The sequence below is a fragment of the Dipodomys spectabilis genome, unplaced genomic scaffold, assembly GCF_019054845.1.
Source record: "Dipodomys spectabilis isolate Male_0828 unplaced genomic scaffold, ASM1905484v1 ptg000026l, whole genome shotgun sequence".
Lineage (NCBI taxonomy): Eukaryota > Metazoa > Chordata > Mammalia > Rodentia > Heteromyidae > Dipodomys > Dipodomys spectabilis.
The window spans coordinates 11,651,407-11,671,848 of record NW_024870703.1 but is presented as its reverse complement, the minus strand read 5'-3'; the positions used below and the strand labels follow the sequence as shown (position 1 = coordinate 11,671,848).

The window sequence follows — 20,442 nt, the reverse complement described above, 5'->3', positions numbered from 1 at the left end:
TATGTATTTTATTGTTCAGCACTGGGATTTGAACTTAGGGCCTCATACCATTTTAAGCAGGTGTTCTACAACTCAAGCCACTCCACCAATCCTTTTATATACTAACATCCCCAGTAACATTGCCAGATATTACTGGAATTCCTGTTTTTCAACTCAAGTTTTAACTAAAATTTAGAAACTATTTCAGTAACTACCTAGGATTACATAGTAAGGAGCAACTGGATGTTTTACCCAAAGTGGTCTGAACCCAGAGCCTATGTTCTTCACAGAAACCTTGGCTGTCCTCTCTCTTTCTTCTTATTCATAAATGCTGTCTTTACTTTTTCTTTTAATGTCCTCAGGTATTTATTGGGCATTTATAACCTGATAATTCACAATCACCATTAACAATGTCTAGCATTAGGAATTCAGAAGTAAACAATAACAATGAGGTACATGATTTCAAGGAAAGTTGAACATATTTACTTTTCCTAAGTGTAACTTTTAATTCTCTCTCTCTCTTTCTTTTTTTTTTTTTTAGTCAGAGACTGTGACTCCAACTTGATACCTGACACTTTTGCTCATTGGCTAGTGCTCTACCAACTGAGCCATGCTTCCAACCTCTCTATTTTTTTCTTTGCTGCATTATCCCTTTTCCTAAATCTAAGACAAATAAAAGACTGTAGGTAGAATAAAAATTTGTCTGTTCAAGATTAACTATCTATGAATTCTAGCAAATGGAAAGCAAGAATTTTCTCCAACAGAAATTATAGTACAAAAGAGCCAAAATGCAAAGCAGAAAAGAGGGACAGTGACTTAAGGATAAAATCCACTTCACTGAGGCAGAAGGTCAAAGCCAGTGTCATCTTTACATTCATCTCACCCACTCAATACTTGCCCCTAGAACATGTCTACTTGTTAATTTCAAGGTTTGAGTTGAAAGGTTATCATCAAAGCAATTGCTGAACTCATACCAGTACTGTCCTAAAAAACAAAGATAAAAAGGCCATCTGTACTACTGCTCAAAACAAACTCACTCTAACACTGTGGCTAAATCATTATTCTTGTATTTCTCTTGGCTCATTTTCAACTATATTATATGGGCATCACAGGATCTGTATTGATACAGCATTCCAAAAATGCCCTAGGATTTCACACCTCCAAATGTCTACCTTAATCATTTACTCAAATAAAAGAATTTACTCAGATTCAGCATCTGCATCTTGTTCTTGCAGATCTCTCAGAAGAGCTTTTACTTTCTCTTGATTCTCAGAGGTCATATGCAGGGTTTGAAGGGCCACTTTGGCTTTGGGCTTCCACTTAGGGCGTGTTTCTCCTTTGCTTGTGCTACTGCTGCTGGGTCTGAAAAGGACATAAGATTGAAATTACACTACACTTACTGTGCTCAGAACTTTTATACTTTCCTCAGAATCCTCAGACATCACCAACATAAACTGGATTGTCAAGTATTTTACAAAAGATGGTGATGAATATAAATAGTCTCCATTTCCCACAGTATTGATCAGATTTTGTTATATTAGAACTGATAGAAAAAAATAATCAAACAATCATTAAATTTGGCTTCACTAACTCAAAAATTCTTTTAAAAATGACTACCTCTTTACTACATGGCTTTGAAAAAAATAAACTATACAGAGATTTTACTTTTTTTTTGTCAGTCATGGGGCTTGAACTCTGGGCCTGGGCATGATCCCTCAGCTCTTCAGCTCAAGGTTAGCGCTCTACCACTTGAGCAACAGCACCACTTCCGGTTTTCTGAGCGGTTTATTGGAGATAAGAGTCTTAACTTTCCTGCCTGGGCTGGCTTTGAACTAAGATCCTCAGAACTCAGCCTCATGAGTAGCTAGGATTACAGGCATGACACCGATGCTCAGCTTATTTTACTTTATATCAGGCAGTCCATCTAACTTCATCTTATTTGGGACTTCTAGGTTCTACTTTAAATATACATATGTTTGCATGAATGTATGTATGTGTATGTGTATTAATGGCACTGGGGTTTGAACTCAGGGCTATGTTTGCCAGGGATACTCTAGCTCTTGAACCATACCCCTGCCCTTTTTGTTTTTATTATTTTATGAATAGTCTTGCATTTAAGCCCAGGCTTCCCTAGACCATCATTGTTGGGATAACAGATATGTGCCACCAAACCCAGTTTTTATTGGTTGCGACACTATTTGGATATTAGATCCCAATTTCTTTCATCTCTTCATTCCAGTACTTATCTCCACTTGTACCACTTTATCCTGGGGTGGGGTTGTAACTGCCACCATTTTCTTATTTGTATAAATGATATATACTAAGCAGCAGCAACTGTGTCCCAGAGTGACTGATGCCATCCATCCTTGCTCCTAACCTTCCAGTGGCTTTCTCCCTTATGCAGACCAAAAGCCAAGATCCTGATGGTCACCAGTGGCTCATGCCTATAATCCTAACCACTCAAGAGGCTGAGACCTGAGGATTGTGGTTCAAAGCAGAAAAGTCCAAGAGACTCTTATCTCCAAGTAATCACTCAAAAACCGGAAGTGGCGCTATGGCTCAAGTGGTAGAGTGCTAGCCTCGAGCACAAAGAGGCTCAGGTACAGCACCCAGGCCCTGAGTTCAAGCCCCACAACAGACCTTCTCCTCCCATCCCCCCAAAAGCCAAGGTCTTTAAAATGACCCACAAGGTCCTATTCAGTTATTCAGTTTAGCTTCTCTGATTGCATGCAACTTCTTATCTACTTCCTGTAGCCACATGGTTTTTTTGATATTTTATGAACCTTCTAAACATTCTTCTGCCTTAACTCTGTGCTTGCTTTCCCTCTTTGAATGATTTTCTCTCAGACAGCTAGCTTCCTGGCTTAGTCTTTCACTTTCTTCTTTTGCTTATTTGTCACATTATAATAGAAGTGCTGCATAAAATTGCAACTCTATTGTAGTATCTTAATATAGTTTACCTGCCTTTTTCTTCATAGAACTTATTGCTTGATATATATTTATGATCTTTCTACTTTTTTTTTTTTTGCCAGTCTTGGGGCTTGAACTCAGGGCTCAGGCATTGTCCCTGAGCTTCTTTTTGCTAGCCCTTTAGCACTTCAGCCACAGTGCCACTTCTGGCTTTTTCTGTTTATATGATACTGAGGACTTGATACCAGGGCTTCATGCATGGTAGGCAAGCACTCTACCACTGAGAAACACTCCCAGCCCAGTAACATCCTTTTATGAAGACAGCTACAAAACTCATTGTTGTAATTGCAGTGCTTAAAACATTACCCATGCACAGTAGGTACCTGGTAAATATTTGCTGAATGATGAATGTTTACAACTCTAAGAGCCTACAATGTTTATGTTTATTTGTTTGTTTGGTCCTGGCGCCTGAACTCAGGCCCAGGGCACTGTCTCTCAGCTCTTCAGCTCAAGGCTAGCACTACTGCCACTTGAGCCACAGCGCCACTTCTGGCTTTTTCTGCTTATGTGGTGCTGAGGAATTGAACCCAGGGCCTTATGCATGCAAGGCAAGCACTCTACCACTGAGCCACTTTCCCAGCCCAATGTTTATGTTTGGAAACATAACAGATACAGTAAATTCATAAGTTAGGTGTTAAGCCAGCAGATACGGTTAAAAAAAGTTTGAAAAATATTTTTTAAAATAGTGTCAAGGGCTGGGAAGGTGGCTCAGTGGTAGAGCACTTGCTTTGCATGCTCGAGGCCCTGGGTTCGATTCCTCAGCACCACATAAGAAAAAAGCCGGAAGTGGCGCTGTGTGGCTCAAGTGGTAGAGCGCTAGCCTTGAGCTGAAGGGCTGAGGGACAGCGCCCAGGCCCAGAGTTCAGGCCCCACGACCGGACCCAAAAAAATAAATAAATAAAAATAAAGTAGTGTCAAGTCTGAGTCATAATATCTTTATGATCCATTTAATCTCAGAATGGAAAAAACATGTTGCTTCTCTGGTTCAATATAAGATGAAGAATGTTGTTAGAGACCATATATTTAGAATATATATAAACACTACAGTAACATATTCAGGCCAGCAAGACGCTTAAACTACAAGAAGCTCAAATTACAAGAAGCTCTTCGATACAGAGTCCAAACAAGAGAATAGAAGATTTCTCTCTCCATATCCTATTCACTCTGGGGCCCACATTCATTGAATGACAGCTTTAAACTTCTTGATGCTATTTGTTTCTTTTTCTTTTAAAAATGTGTATAGTTGAATCTACTTAATACATGCATGGGTATTCATGCCTAATGTTTAGTTGAGAATTATTCTTGTGTGTATGTACTTTACACATGCTTCTGAAAATATCTCTCCACCTCTCAAGTGCAGTTTGAGAGACAGAAAGTATTCTGTATTTACATTTAATGTGGACTAGTAAAATCTTTTCCATCACAAAATACTCATTAGAATTACTACAATTCCCATAGTCTACACACTAGTTAAATGTTGAATATGACAGGTTAGATATATTACTGATCACCACATAAAATACCATCAAATTATGGCTGACATGGCTGGAAAATAGGGTTGTCTTTTTCTGGTATGTGTGTGTGTGTGTGTGTGTGTGTGTGTGTGTGTGTGGTGTGTGTGTGTGTGTGTGTGTGTGTGTGTGTGTGTGTGTGTTGGTACTAGATCTTGAACTCAGGGCCTGAGCATTATCACTTAGTTTTTTTACTCAAGGCTGACACTTTACCACTTGTGCCACAGTGCCACTTCAGGCTTTTTGCTGGAGATAAAAGTCTCACAGACTTTCCTGCCTGGGCTAGCTCTGAACAGTGATCCTAAGATCTCAGCCTCCTGAGTAGCTAGAATGTATAAGTATAAACCAGTGACAGTTGGATAGTTTGGTTTTAATGTCAATTTGTGGTACCTCCAGATAGTTAAAACATTAATTTTTTGCCACTTGTATCTTTTCCAGTATTTACTTTTCCACTAATGGGCTCAAAAACAGCATTATACTCAGTTCACATTTTCATATAGAAATTAAAGTTAATTTCAGGGCTGGGAATGTGACTGAGTGGTAGAGTACTTGCCTAACATTCATGAAGCATTGGGTTCAATTCCTCCATACCACATAAACAGAAAAAGCCAGAAGTGGCACTGTGGCTCAAGTGGTAGAGTGCTAACTTTGAGCAAAAGAAGCTCAGGGCCGGGCGCTGGTGGCTCACGCCTGTAATCCTAGCTACTCAGGAGGCTGAGATCTGAGGATCGCAGTTCAAAGCCAGCCTGGGCAGAAAAGACCGTGAGACTCCTATCTCCAATAAACCCATCAGAATACCGGAAGTGGCGCTGTAGCTCAAGTGGTAGAGCGCTAGCCTTGAGCTGAAGAGCTGAGGGACAACGCCCAGGCCCAGAGTTCAGGCCCCACGACCGACAAAAAAAAAAAAAAAAAAGAAGCTCAGGGACAGTATCCAGGCCATGAGTTCAAGCCCCTAGACTCACAAATAAAAAAATAAAGTTAACTTGAAGGATGTTGTAATTTTCCATTATGCCTTGATCGTAATGATTTGCTTGACCTTCTACATATCCCCATCCTGCCAGCTCTTGTCCCATATATGAACATTTAAAGAGTATAATGACCTGGATGGGCGCTTTGATTCACTGAAGATACAAAAGTCATCTCCATCATCCCAGAGTCGACTTGAGGCCTTTCTATTGCCACCACCACCACCGCCTCCACCGCCGCCGCCGCCACCCCCAGAAGATTTATTGGTATGACCCCTGCTTCCTTTTCCTCCTTTAGAAGATCCTTTCCCGCCTCCTTTGCCTGGTTTGCCTTTTCTTCTTACTGAAGAACTCATTTTCCCCTGGAAGAGAAAAAATTAGTATAGACAAGTTAAAACCAGCCAGTCTTTCACTTATGGATAAAAACTTCCTGAAAGAAATAAAGAAAAACTACAGATTTTAAAAGGGTCATTTTAGGGGAAATATGGGCAAATTGCTTTACAAAAACTTACTAGTTGAAGACTAATATTTAGTGAGTTTCTCTGGTATTGATTTTCTTTTTTTTCTCCTTCAGTTTAAAAAGCAATTGTATAAGCCAGGTGCCGGTGGCTCACGCCTGTAACCCAGCTACTCAGGAGGCTGAGATCTGAGGGTCGAGGTTCAAAGCCAGCCTGGGCAGGATAAGCCATGAAACTCTTTATCTCCAATAAACCACCAGAAAACTGGAAGTGGCCCTGTGGCTATGGCTCAAGTGGTAGAGCGCTTGCCTTGAGCTGAAGAGCTGAGGTACAGTGCTCAGGCCCAGAGTTCAAGCCCCACAACTGACCAAAAACAAAAAAAAAGCAACTGTACATGATGTAACACGGGGTCTTTAACCAGTCGTAATATAGTATCTGTATAAAATATTTGCACAGAAGAAGATGAATGGAAGCACTGTAGTACTGGGCTAAGAAAATGATTACAAATGGTAAAGTTACATTCATGTAAGTGTAAATTGACAGAAGAGAGGAAGAGACTTGCTAGTAGGACCTGCTAGTATGCCTGAGACCCTGGATTAAATTCCAGCATCACAGGAGGAAAAGGTGTCAGTGTCAGTGGCTCATGTCTATAATGCTAGCTATGCAGGAGGATAAAATCAGGAAGATCATGGTTTGAAGCCAGCCTGAAACAAAGTTTTGAAGACCTCATCTCAATCAATAGCTAGCTAGCATGGTTGTGAAGGCCTGTCATCACAGCTACATAGGAGGCTGAGATCAGGTTGACTGTAATTTCAGGCTAGTCTGGGCAAAAAAGATTCTTAAGATTCTACTTCAAAAGAAAAAGATGGGGACTGGGAATGTGGCTTAGTGGTAGAGTGCTTGCCTAGCATGCATGAAACCCTGGGGTTCAATTCTTCAGTACCACATACACAGAAAAGCCAGAAGTGGTGCTGTGGCTCAAGTAGTAGATTGCTAGTCTTGAGCAAAAGAAGCCCAGGGATAGTGCCCAGGCCCTGAATTCAAGCCCCAGGAGGATTGGCAAAAAAAGATAAAAATATATGAAAAGCAAAAGAACAGAAAATGGTGAATCATGTAAATAGAAGCCACAAGAAATGGAGAATGGCTACATTATCATCCAAGATGGAGTTTAATGCAAAAATGTTACTAAAGATGTAAAAAAAATGCATTAGGATACAGGGGTCAATTCAGCTGGAAGATATAAGTATAAACATACATATACCTAATAACAGAACACCAAAATATATGAACCAATAGCTGTCAGAAATGAAGGAAGCCAGGCGACTCAACACCTAAAACTGTAGCTACTCAGGAAGCTGAGACCTGAGGATTGAGGTTTGAAGCCTGTGGGCAGGAAAATCTGAGGGACATTTATCTCCAGTTAACCAGCAAAAGTTGGAACTAAAACATGACTCTCAGTAATAGAGTTCCAGCCATGAGAGAAAAAGCTGAATGAGAGTACAAGGCCCTGAGTTCAAGCCCCAGTTTTTTTTTTCTCTCTCTCTCACATACACACACAGAAATAAAGGAAGATACAGACATTTCAGAAATATTGGTACTTACATTTTCAGTAATAACTGAGCTGGGACTACAAGATCAGCTAATATTTACAAGGTTATACAAGAGCTAAGGTATACAGGATTAGACCATGTTGGCCATGGTGGTCTTCTGTGTGTGTGATTTAAATTAAGCTTTCAGCATTAAAAAAATGTTTGTGGGAACTGGGAATGTGGCTTAGTGCTAAGAGTGCTTGCCTAGCATGCAGGAAGCCCTGAGTTCCATTCCTCAGTATCACACACACAGAAAAAGCCACAAATGGTACTGTGGTCAAGTTGGACAGTGTTAGCCTTGAGCAAAAGAAGCACAGGGACAGTGCCCAGGTCTTGAGTTCAAGCCCCAGGACTGACCAAAAAAAAAAAAGGATTTTGGCAACTAAATTCCCTTCCCTCACAATCACCACCCTCCAACCTTGTAATTAAATTTAGGACATCTGAGAATCTTTGCTTAGATCAGGTCTCATCCCTTCTTGGGGATACCTCAAGAAAGGCAGGACAGAGTAAACTGTTAGGGACAAGCACACTAGAATAATTACAGTAAGCTGGAGGGCATTAGGACTGACTCTGGTTGTATGGTATGAGGCTCCAGATTTTTTTTCTGGAAGAAACATTATTAAATTGGAGTGTAACTTTGATTGGATTGAGGAATGGACTCTAGACTGCTTTGTTTGCATATAAAAGGCGTGTTCATTAGCTAGCTAGCCTTAGGAGGGCAATTTCTCTGTGGCTGGTAGGAAACTAAGATGGAAAAATCATCATAAATACAGAAAACATGATTAGCATATTCTTCTAAAACTTTTTAAACTCAATCATTAAAATGTTTATCTGACTTCAGATGCCCACAAGATTAGAACATCATAAGCAACAAGTCAGACTACAAGTGTTTCAGGGGAAGGGGGAAGCACTACATATGCTCACCAAAAAAAGTTAGGGTCGTAAGTTTAACAGATGACCGAAACACCGAGACAAACTGAATTCTGATTGCTTCTTGGCTCTTTGACTAGATCAAGTGCAAACTGAATTCTGTGTGGCTGTGCATCAACAATTGCCTATTATTTCTAAAAGGGGGGAAAAAAAACCAAAAAGGAAAAGATATGCAAGTTTGAATACATCATACTTCATTTCAGAAATTACCCTACCCGGGCAAATTCCTACAGTGAGAAACAGGTAATAAGCAAGAAAACACTGTTATTGATGTAAAACCATTCGTCTCACATCAACCCGGGAAATGTTACCTTTACAACCAGAGCTGAGACTTGCACACATTAAATTTTACATGAAGCCTTGCTAGCTTTACTGGTATCTAAAATCTTTCTCCTCAGACGTTTTCCAAGGCATAAGCATTCGATTATATAATTCATTGAGTTAGATTCCACTACCCTATTCCATCCAGCCAGGAAGGATTCCATCTTTCTTCACCATGGACACTGAGACCCAAGTTTGGCTCTAAGAGTATCCTTTGTTTTACATCCAAGTTTGGCTCCTACGTACTGCATCACCAAAAAATGCTGAGCTCTAAATGCTGAGCACACCCACCTCTCCTCTAGAGGGAGAGAGAGAGAAAGAGAAATCCCTGGCCACAATATACCATCACCTCCATTCGGATACCCAGGCGGGGTACCTGTCTTCCAAAACACATCGTCTCCAGCCCTGTCCCCTCCCCAAGTAGCTCGTCGGTTCGTAACGAGACAGAGACAGGAAACAAGCCCGAGCCCCCGCGATCCAACCCCGCTCCAAGCCTGACTGCACTCCTCCGGATGGTGGGCAGGCCTCTGGGCCTGATCTCGGGGTCTGGAACCCGCAGGCGGGGACTCCCGGGGCCGCCGCTCCTCCGAGGCTGGCCGCTCCACCCGCAGCTGGGGAGGCTCCGACAGTAGGCCACGCGCACGCCAGCGGACCGCGGAAGCGGAGGACGTACCTGGCTCGCAGTGCTGCTTCTCCGGGCAGCGGTCGGGAGGTGGTAACCCCAAGAGTCAGGGGTCCCAACAGGCTCCGGGCTCGGATCTCACCTGGAGCGGCACGGTGGGGAGCCCCCCGCTGCAGCCGCACAGCCCACCGCCTTCTTCTGATTGGCTCCTCTCATCTTTACTTCCGGGTGAGAGGTTGCCTAGTTGCCCTAGCAACCGAGTCGCCTCTGGCGGTGTGCCTAGCGCCGGGTTCCCTCTAGGCCGCAGAGCTGGCGGGCCGGAGGGAGACGCCGAGTCCCCTGAGTCCCTCCTGCTCCTCCCAGTCGTGTGAGTGTGCGGCCACCCGGAGCCCTGGCTGGGAGGGAAGGGCGCGCTTCCCTCGGACTCGCGTGGAGCCCGAGCGGGGCCTGGGAGGAAGCTGACCTCCGGGGGGTCTGCGCTCGGCAGGGGGGTGCGGCTGCCCCGAGTCGCGGGCTGGGAAGCGCTAGACCTGGAGCCGCGCTCTCATTGGCTGGTGGGACGCCTTGGGCACATGCCCGCCTCTCTCGGCCTCAGATTCCTTTTTGGTGCCTGACAATGAGACGGCATCTGTCTGAGCTCCTCACCACCCCCCCCCCCCCCCCCTTCCAAGGGGAAACTGAAAACACCTCTGCCTCTTGGGCGGTCTCATCTCCTCTCCTCGTACAGGATTCTGGCGCGTTCGGTTTGGCTCTAAGAATTTGGGGGCTAGTTATTCAAATATCAGGTCCTTTCCTCAGTCTGTCTGTCTGGATCACTTATTTAACTATTTGTGTACCAACGAATCCTTCCCGGTGACGCAGGCTGGCTTGTGCCTCTTACCCCTCACCTCAAGAGTTGGATTACAAGTGTGCACCGCCGCACCAGCAGGGATTCTTTTAAACGACCATTCGCATTTTGCATCCAGCAGTATAATTTGTATCTATTAATTTGTATTTGTAATTCTTTTTGGTCGGTTGTGGGGCTTGAACTCTAGGCCTGGGCGCTGTCCTTGAGCTTCTTTTTGCTCAAGGCTAGCAATCTACCACTTGAGGCACAGCGCCACTTCCAGCCTTTTCTGCGTATGTGGTGCTGAGGAATCGAACCCAGGGCAATGCATGCGAGGCAAGCGCTCTATCGCTGAGCCACCTTCCGAGCCCTGTATTTGTAATTTCTGATGAAGTTTTCAGTATTATCTTCCATTTCACTAATTGATCTTCAATTAAATCCAAGCAATTGAACTATTACTGTATTGTTAATTGATTCTTTTTATGGGGGGGGGGTCCGGTTGTGGGGCACTGTCCCTCAGCTCTTCAGCTCAAGGGTAGCACTCCAGCTGTTGAGCCACAGCGCCACTTCCAGCTTTTTTCCTTTTGCTTATGTGGTGCTGAGGAATCGAACCCAGGGTCTCAGGCATGCAAGAAGTGCTCTACCACTGAGCCATCTTCCCAGCCCTGTTAATTGATTCTTTAGAGAGCACTGTACTGGGGATTAAAATTAGGGCCTTGCTCTTGTCTAAGCCTTCTACCTCGAGCCACACCCTATGTCTTTTTTTTCTTTTCTTTTTCTTTCTTTGTGTGCTGGGTTGAGGCTTGAATTTAGGACCTGGGTGCGGTCCCTCAGTTCTTTTGTTCAAGTCTAGTGCTCTGCCACTTAAGTCACAGCTCCACTTCTGACTTTTTGTGGTTAATTTGAGATGCCTCAGATTTTTCCTGCCCAGGTTGGTTTATAACCAATATCTTCAGATTTCAGCCTCTTGAGTAGCTAGTATTACTGGCAAGAACCACAGGTGCCTAACTTAATTTTTTTTCATATGTAACTTTTTAACTGTATTTCTTTGTCTTTTCTTTCTCATTTCTTTTTTCTTTTCCTTCCTTCCTTCCTTCCTTTCTTTTTCTTTCTTTTCCTCCTTTTTCTTTCTTTTCTACCTTCTTTGTCTTTCTTTTCTTCTTTGTCTTTCTTTCTTTCCTTTTTTGTCTTTCTTTTCTTTTTCTTTCTTTCTTTCTTTCCTTCTTTGTCTTTCTTTTCTTCTTTGTCTTTCTTTCCCTTTCTCTCTTTCTTTCTTTCATTGGATTTGCTAGGCAAATGCTTTGCCACTGAGCTATATCCCAGCCCCCCATATGTAATTTTTTATTAGCATAAAATAATTGTACTGCCAGGCACTGGTGACTTTTGTCTAATCCTAGCTACTCTGGAGGCTGAGATCAGAGGATCATGGTTCAAAGCCATCCTGGGCAGGAAAGTCCCATGAGACTCTTATCTCCAATTAACCACCAGAAAACTGGAAGCAGCACTGTGACTCAAAGTGGTAGAGTACTTGTCTTGAGCAAAAAGAGCTCAGGGACAGTACCCAGGTCCCAAGTTCCAGCTCCATGACTGAAAAAAAATTAATTGCTCAAAGGGGTTTGATTGTGATGCATATGACGTACTTTGATCAAATTCACTCTCTCTGTTACACTTGCTTAATCTTCCTTTCTCCTCTCCCCCTTTCAAACAGCATTTAATGGGTATTGTGAGCGCTCTATTTCAATCATGTTCATATCCCCATACTCTCTTCTTTCCCTGGTTTCTCCATCAGTCTCCCTTTTACATTCAATGTCCCATTATCATTTTAGGTTTAGATTTTACCAATGAATGCAAATGAGATCTTTGGCTTTTTGAGTTTGGCTTATCTGGCTTCACATGATGATTTTTAGTTGCAGCCATTTTCCTACAAGTAACAACTTCATTCTCTATGGCTGAATACGCCTCCCTTGTATATATAACACATTTTCTTTATATATTTGTCAGTTCTTAGATACTTAGGCTGATTCTATAGTTTGGTTAGTGTGAATAGTACTGTGATTAACTGAGTGTACAGGTGGTCTATTACTCATTGGCTTGGACTCTTATGGATATATGTCTAAGTGGTGTTGTAGGCTCATAAGGTCATTGTACTTTTAGGTAGTTAGCAATCTCCACACCGATTTCCATAATAATTACACTAATTTACATTCACGCCAACAAAGTTCTCCCCCCACCTTTGCACACCCTTTCATTCTATCTGGCATTGCGTTTGGTTATCTTTTTTTTCCCCCCTATTTCAGTACTGGGGTTTGATCTTGGGGACTCAAGCTTGAGCTTGCTTTTGCTTACCGCTAGCATTGTATCTCTTGAGCCATCCTTTCAGTTCCAACTTGTGTTGGGTAATTGGAGATACAAGTCTCTTGGATTTTCTGCCATGGCTGGCTTCAAAACAGGATCTTCAGATCTCAGCCTCCTAAGTAGCTAGAGTTACAGGGGTGAATCACTAGTGCTGGCTTTCTTTGTTATCCTGATGATAGCCATTCTGATTGCGATGAAATGAAATCTCAATGTTTTTGTTTTTGTTTTTGGCCAGTCCTGGGCCTTAAACTCAGGGTCTGGGCACTGTCCCTGAGCTTCTTTTGCTCAAGGCTAGCACGCTACCACTTGAGCCACAGCACCACTTCTGGCTTTTTCTGTGTATGTGGTACTGAGGAATCAAACCCAGGGCTTCATGCATGCTAGGTAAGCACTCTACCACTAAGCCATATTCCCAGCCCCTCTGGGTTTTCTATTCTATTCTATTGGTCTATATGTCTGTTTTTGTACCAGGACCTTGCTCTTTTAGTTACTATGGCTCTGTAGTATAACTTTAAGTCTGGTATTGTGCTAGCTTGAGGATTGCTCTTTTGATCAAGATTGCTATTTGGAGATCTTTGTGTTTCTTTTTTTTTTTTGGTCGGTCTTGGGGCTTGAACTCTGGGCCTGGGCACTGTCCCTCAGCTCTTCAGCTCAAGGTGAGCGCTCTACCACTTGAGCTACAGCACCACTTCTGGTTTTCTGGTGGTTTATTGGAGATAGGAGTGTCACGGTCTTTCCTGCCCGGGCTGGCTTTGAACCTTGATCCTCAGATCTCAGCCTCCTGAGTAGCTAGGATTACAGGCGTGAGCCACCAGCGCCCGGCATCTTTGTGTTTCTATAGGAATTTTAGAATTGAGTTTTATGAAGAATAACATTGGAATTTTGATGAAAATTTTATCGACTCTTAGTTTGCATTGAGTAGTGTAGCCATTTTCATGACATTAAGTCTGCCAATCCATGAACCTAGGCAGTTGTGGGATCTATGAGTGTCTTCACTTTTTCTTCAGTTCATATACTGTTCATTGTAGAGGTCTTTTCACATCCTTAGTGAAGCTTATTTGTAAGCATTTTTAGGTTATTGTGAATAAAACTGTTTTCCTGATTTCATTTTCATCTTATTCATTGTTGGTATATAGAAAAGCTACTGATAGGGCTGGGAAGGTGGCTCAGTGGTAGAGCGCTTACCTTGCATGCTCAAGGCCCTGTGTTCGATTCTTCAGCACCACATAAGCAAAAAGAAAAAAGCCGGAAGTGGCGCTATGGCTCAAGTGGTACAGCGCTAGCCTTGAGCTGAAGAGCTGAGGGACAGCGCCCAAGCCCAGAGTTCAGGCCCCATGATCGGACCCTCCCCCCCAAAAAAAAGAAAAGCTACTGATATATATATTTTTTTTTTCATCACTTCTGGCTTTTTTGAGTAGTTTATTAGAGGTAAGAGTCTCATGGTGACTTTTCTGTCTATTCTGGCTTTGAACAATGAGCCTCAGATCTCAGCCTCCTGAGTAGGTAGGATTACAGATGGGAGCCACTGGCACCAGGCAGCCACTGATATTTTAATGCTGACATACGCAATAGTGTTTATCAGGTCTAGAAGGCTTTTTGTTGTTGTTGTGTTGTTGGAGTTTTTGGGGTCCTTTAAGTATTGGCACTTATCATCCACAAATAGGAATGATCTGACTTCTTTCCCTTTTATCCCTTTTATTTCTTTTTTATGCCTTATTGTTCTGGCTAGGAATTCAAGTATTATATTAAATACGAGTGGAGAAAGTAGACACCTTTATCTCATTTCTGACTTTATTGGACGTGGTTTCAGTTTTTTCCGTTTAGGGTGTTGTTGAAGATTGGTCATGTAAACAGACCTGTTGAGGTACATTCCTTCAATTCCTAGTTTTTCCAGAGCTATTACTATGAGAAGATATTGAATTTTCATCATATATTGAGGTAATAATTTTTTTGTCAAAACCTTGAACTCAGAGCTTTACTCTCTTGCTTTTTTTTATCAAGGCTGGTGCTTTGCCACCTGAGACATACCTCCACTTCTGTCCTTTTGCTAGTTAGTTGGAGATTAGAGTATCTTGAACTTGTTTGCCTCGGCTGGTTTCAAACCAAGATTCTCAGATCTTCGCCTCCTGAGTAGCTATGACTGCAAGTATGAGGCACTGGTGCTCAGCTAAATTATATACGTTTAAAGGGTAAACTTTGTGATATGTATGTTAATAACATAGTTATAATAAACAAGTAAATCAAAATAAATCATCTAGGCAATTTTCCCAGACCTTACAGTAGACAATGGGAATGGCAATTAATCATAATATATGTGTGATTATGTGAAGGAGTTTATAAGGATAGGGTTTAACAAACATTTATTATAGATTTAGAACATTAAAATATTTAAACTCATGTGGCTTTTCTTAAATCTTTTATAGCACCTTCGGAAATATTTAAGATATGCTTTATATTTCCAAATGGAGACAAATATGGTAAGCATATTCTTAATTACTTTTTCTCCTACAGAAAATTAAATAGTTTAGGAATAACAGGGCAGTCACATTTTATAAAACTATCACTATGCTATCAACTCACTTAAATAAAATAACATAGAAAACCTAATAGATGAACAGGTTTGAAATCAAATCCAAATGTTACATCTGACAGCATGCCTTAGAAACCCATGTGATCTATCAGTGTTTTTTCTTTTTCTTTTTTCTTTAACTTTTGGCAGTACTGGAGTTTGAACTCAAGACTTCATATTTATTAGGCAGGGCCTCCAGCCCTTTTCCACACTGGTTTTATTTATTTATTAGCTTTTACATCAACTTTGTTCCCAGAGCTAACCTGCATGAGTAGCAATACTCCCACCTTCGTTATTTTTAAGATAAGGTCTCACTTCCTTGTTTTCCTGGCCCAACACCTGGGCTATACTCCTCCTATTTCCCCCTTCCCTCCTGTAGCTGGCTGACAGAAATATGCCACTAGGCCTAGCATCTTCTGTTGAGATGAAGTCTCAGGGACTTTTCTGCATGGGCTGGCCTGGAACCCCAAATCTCCTGATCTTAGCCTGCTTGGTAGCTAGAATGACAGATCTGAGTTACGTGTGCCCAGCTGGAATCTGTCCATTGTTCTGGTCCTTGGGTCTGAGTAGTTATGAGATGTTCTAATGTCATGGATCTCCTTTTCTCTGTCTTCATTAATTACATTGCTAACTTGAAAGCAAAAATAAACAACAAATAAAACAAAAAGATCTACACACAGGGTACAGTTGCAATTACACCAGGCATAAATAATACAGTACTTATTATATATATAAATAATATAGTACTTACTAGTCATAATTCCCACTTACATTCTTCTCTTGTATAGATGGTGACTGTACAAGAACATCTACTGGAATCTATGAGAGAAATGGAATAGGTATTCATACCACTCCTAATGGGATTGTCTATACAGGAAGCTGGCAAGATGACAAGGTATTGTTGTTTTAATGGGTTAAGAGATTTTAAGGATTTCACTACTAATTAAAAATATATATAGTGACCCTGGGCGTGGGCTCACACTTGTAATCCTGTCACTTCAGTAGCTAAGGCATAAGAAGATTTTAGTCCAGTCCAACCTAGACTGCACAGCAAGATCCTGTCTCAAATAAACCAAAACCAGCTGATGCTTGCACAAAATGAGTAGATTATACAATAACTAATGATTGTTTTTTGCATTTAATAATCATCTATGTAATACAAAACTAATGTTGTGATCTAATCATCACCATTGTCCTTCCCTCTCATTCACTGAGTAATGTCAACCCATTAATAATTTTTTTCACTTAATTTTGGAAACACCCTCCTGAATTGGTACCAGTGAGGCTCAGGTTTCTCATCCAAATGTGGTAAATGTGTATGCAATCCAAATTCACATTTTAATAATTATCTTGTACTGTTTCCTGACATAATTACACTGGTTGGTTGTCCTTTGAGATTTCTGATATATTCATGTTGTCTTGAAGAGTTTTATTGTCCTCATCACTGACCTCCATGTATTCAAATACTTATATCCAGAATGTTTGATCCAGTGGGCTTTGCTACTAAATACAGAGGAAGAATAATGATAAAAAAAAAAAAAAAAAAAAGTTTTCTAGGGCTAGGATGTAGCTCAGTGGCAAAATGCTTGCCTAGTAAGTGCAATGTCCAGGTTTGATCCCTAGTACTGAGAAGAAAAGACAAAAAAAATACAGTTAAAGAGAAGCTTTCTATTTTTTTGTGGAGACCCAGAATGATACAAAGTTGATTAAATGATAACTAACTTTATATGTGTATTTCTGAAAGGTTCTGGGGAAATGAAGTTTAGTTTCTGAGGCCATTCTCTTTGTTACAAACAGATGAATGGCTTTGGCAAACTTGAGCACTTTTCAGGAGCAGTGTATGAAGGACAGTTTAAAGACAATATGTTTCATGGACTGGGGACTTACACATTTCCAACTGGGGCAAAGTACACTGGAAACTTCAATGAAAATAGGTAAGCTGAAATCAAACAGATCACTAAAGTTCCAAAGAATTGTTTTCGTTTAAGTGTTTGAGAAATTTTTTCAGATACAACATTGGTTCAATCAAAAGTTTAATATTAACATTAAAAATATCAGCCTAAGATTTATTTTTTTATTTTTATTTTTAATTATTTTTTATTTTTATTTATTTATTTATTTTTTGGGGGGGGTCCAGTTGTGGGGTCTGAACTCTGAACCTGGGCGCCGTCCCTCAGCTCTTCAGCGCAAGGCTAGCGCTCTACCACTTGAGCCAAGAGCCACTTCTGGCTTTTTTTCTTTTTGCTTATGTGGTGCTGAGGAATCGAACCCAGGGCCTCATGCATGCAAGGCAAGCGCTCTACCACTGAGCCACCTTCCCAGCCCTCAGCCTAAGATTTTTGTGGATTACAAATGTAGCTATGTAGGTAATTTAAACCATAAAAGCAAAATAGAAATTGATTCTTCAAGTCAATCCTTTTCTCCTAGTATGGAAGTTATTAATTGATTTGCAAATATTCTAGCCCTCTTTTTCTTGATATTTAGGTTGCATTTTCTGGACCACTTGTGTAAATATATGATCTTATTCTAGAAAGATGAGTACTGGCCCATCGTACAACCTACCAATTGCATTCCTAAGAGACATGTTTTAAAATGTTTAGATAACACTTTGACAGTAGTAAAATATTCATTCCCAGGATAATGGGAAAAGACATAGTGAAATAATGACAAAGTGGAATAAGATGTAATAGTGAAAATTACTTTCCAACTACATTCAGAAACTGATATAAAAATAACTTCCAGCAATCTGGAGGTGGAGACAAGAAGGTAAAGAGTTTGAGTCTAGCCTAAGTTACATAGCAAGACCTTGTCTTCAAACCAAAACCTACTCAGTTATTGAATGTTGAGTAGAAAAATAAAATCCATACAGCGTGCTAAATTAGTTAACATTCAAACCTCGGTAAACTTAAAAACCACTAAAGGATTATTTTCAGTCATGCTTGCTTAGATATTATATTTAGTTAATGCTATATAGTTAATCTTTCTTTTATAATATTTTTAGTCTAAGAATTGTTGAGTCATTTTTGGAAGTGGCGCTGTGGCTCAAGTGGTAGAGCGCTAGCCTTGAGCTGAAGAGCTGAGGGACAGTGCCCAGGCCCAGAGTTCAGGCCCCATGACCAACAAAAAAAAAAGAATTATTTTAGGAGATAAGAGAGTATTAGAATGAGGCTCTGAAAGGAAACAGCATTCGTGATGATAATCGGACTTTTCATTTATCCCTTTTACTTCTCCCTTGCTATAGAACTTTTAGCAGCCAGCATGGGAATAGAAACTACTGGGAAAGTTGAGGCCCTAAATAATTTTTACTTGAAATGTATTGATAAACTTAAAAAAACTTTGGGGATAATTTCATAATGATTTATTTCATCTCAACTTGCTATGTGCGTCTATTTTATTAGGCAGAAATTTCAATGTATCCATTGTGGTTCTTTCTGGAGCATAGGCTTGTAGCAGAAATAAGAGTGAAAAGAAACAAGCTTATTCTCCACACTAGGGCTATGCCATCCAGAGTTCAAGTTTACTTATGTACATCCCTTTTTTGCTTCTTTCTTAAAATTTTTTTTTTTTTGGGGGGGGGGGGGGTCCGGTCGTAGGGCTTGAACTCTGGGCCTGGGCGCTGTCCCTCAGCTCTTCAGCTCAAGGATAGCACTCTACCCCTTGAGCCACAGCGCCACTTCCGGCTTTTTTCTTTTTGCTTATGTGGTGCTGAGGAATCGAACCCAGGGCCTCAGGCATGTAAGGCAAGCACTCTACCACTGAGCCATCTTCCCAGCCCTTAAAATTTTTATTTTATGTTATTGTAAAGGTGATGTACAGAGGGGTTACAGTTACATAAGTAAGGTAATGAGTACATTTCTTGTTGAACATTGTTACCCCCTCCCTCATTTTTCTCCACTTTCCCTCCCTACCTCTGACTCCCCTCCCCAACTAGTTGTAAAGTTAATTTCCAACATAGTATCATGTAAGTATCCTGTTGCATTGGTTTACCCTTCGTTCTTCGTCCCAGCATTTTGTAATGATTGTGAAGTGGTAAATTTGAATATACTTCCAGGAATGCAGAAGTGTTCATCTATTTTGGCTACAAGTTTGTAACAATAATACATAACTTTTTCCATTGGATGTTAATAAATGGAGAAAAACTTGTTCTAGGGGATAAAACCTGTTTGGGTAGATGAGTCCATTTTTGCCCTTCTGAAGAATTAAAAAAAAAACACCAATCAGCAAAGATCACTTCATACATGGTTGGTGATCCAGAAGTATTTGTTCACTAGTTGAACTAAATCCAAATAGCCAATGTAATTGTTTCATTTTTTAACTGATTGTTTTGATTTATATAAAGTTAGTTTAAGTGATTCTAAAATCTTCAACACTGAAATTTGTAGAGTGACAATGTTCATCTAGATATGAAAAGAAGCTGCTAATGTTAAATCTGCATTGGACAGTGGGAAGAGATAATGGTTCAGACACAGTATATAATGTGCTAGGCTATCATATCTGGACTGAAAATTCTTAATTTTGTCAATAAACAAATGTTTTCTTTCCAATTGCAGGGTAGAAGGTGAAGGGGAATACACTGACATTCAAGGACTACAGTGGTGTGGTAACTTTCATTTCACGGCTGCTCCAGGCCTGAGACTAAAGCTTTTCATGTAGATAGATGTTCTACATAAGTTAAATTTGGTAACTGAGCTTTCAGTTGTATGTGATCAACTAAATCTGTCATCTGAAGTGACTTCATACACTACTGTATAAATTTGGCAATAAATCCATCATCCACTTATACCTCTATGAATTTTATTTATTTTTTTGGTCGGTCGTGGGGCTTGAACTCTGGGCCTGGGCATTGTCCCTGCACTCTTCAGCTCAAGGAGAGCGCTCTCCCGCTTGAGCCACAGTGCAACTTCTGGTTGTCTAGTGATTTATTGGAGATAAGAGTCTCACAGACTTTCCTTCCCAGGCTGGCTTTGAACTGCGATCCTGAGATCTCAGCCTCTTGGATAGCTAGGATTATAGGTGTGAGCCATTGGCGCCCAGCTGAATTTTATTTTCATTATATAGTCTAAAATAATTGATCCAGTTGCATTCCAGTGTGCACATCTGTAATCCTACTCAGTAGGGTGAGACTCAAAGGATCATGGTTCAAAAATAGCTGGAGCAGAAAAATCAGTGAGATCCCATCTCCAAAATAGCTCGAAAAAATCCAGGCTGGAGGTGTAGCTCAAGTCATAGCATTCTAGCTGAGCACATGCAAAACCACGTTTAAACCCAAATACCTAAAAAAACCCAAACAAACAAAAAACCAAACAAACAAAAAACCAAACCAGAATCCTAGGCTAGGCACTGGTTG

At 40.9% G+C, this 20,442-nt stretch overlaps 2 protein-coding genes across 3 annotated transcripts in view; one reads left to right on the top strand and one right to left on the bottom strand.

Annotated features, from left to right (window-relative positions):
* The window catches only part of Dhx57 (DExH-box helicase 57), a 57,221-nt gene extending 47,695 nt beyond the window's left edge, over positions 1 to 9,526 (bottom strand). For both annotated transcript variants that reach the window (XM_042675485.1, XM_042675486.1), the window contains exons 1-3: positions 9,397 to 9,526; positions 5,561 to 5,787; positions 1,183 to 1,341 (exon numbers count right to left, since the gene is read on the bottom strand). In XM_042675485.1, the coding sequence (XP_042531419.1) occupies positions 1,183 to 1,341; positions 5,561 to 5,781 (380 nt within the window). In that variant the 5' untranslated portion in view covers positions 5,782 to 5,787; positions 9,397 to 9,526. The remainder of the gene's footprint in view (positions 1 to 1,182; positions 1,342 to 5,560; positions 5,788 to 9,396) is intronic.
* On the top strand, positions 8,899 to 19,877 carry Morn2 (MORN repeat containing 2). The gene is made up of 7 exons (XM_042675455.1): positions 8,899 to 8,916; positions 9,283 to 9,573; positions 9,646 to 9,712; positions 14,950 to 15,003; positions 15,884 to 15,990; positions 16,893 to 17,029; positions 19,646 to 19,877. The coding sequence occupies exons 1-7, from the start codon at positions 8,899 to 8,901 to the stop codon at positions 19,746 to 19,748; spliced, it is 777 nt and encodes a 258-aa protein (XP_042531389.1). The 3' UTR covers positions 19,749 to 19,877.
* The last annotated feature ends 565 nt before the right edge of the window (positions 19,878 to 20,442 follow it).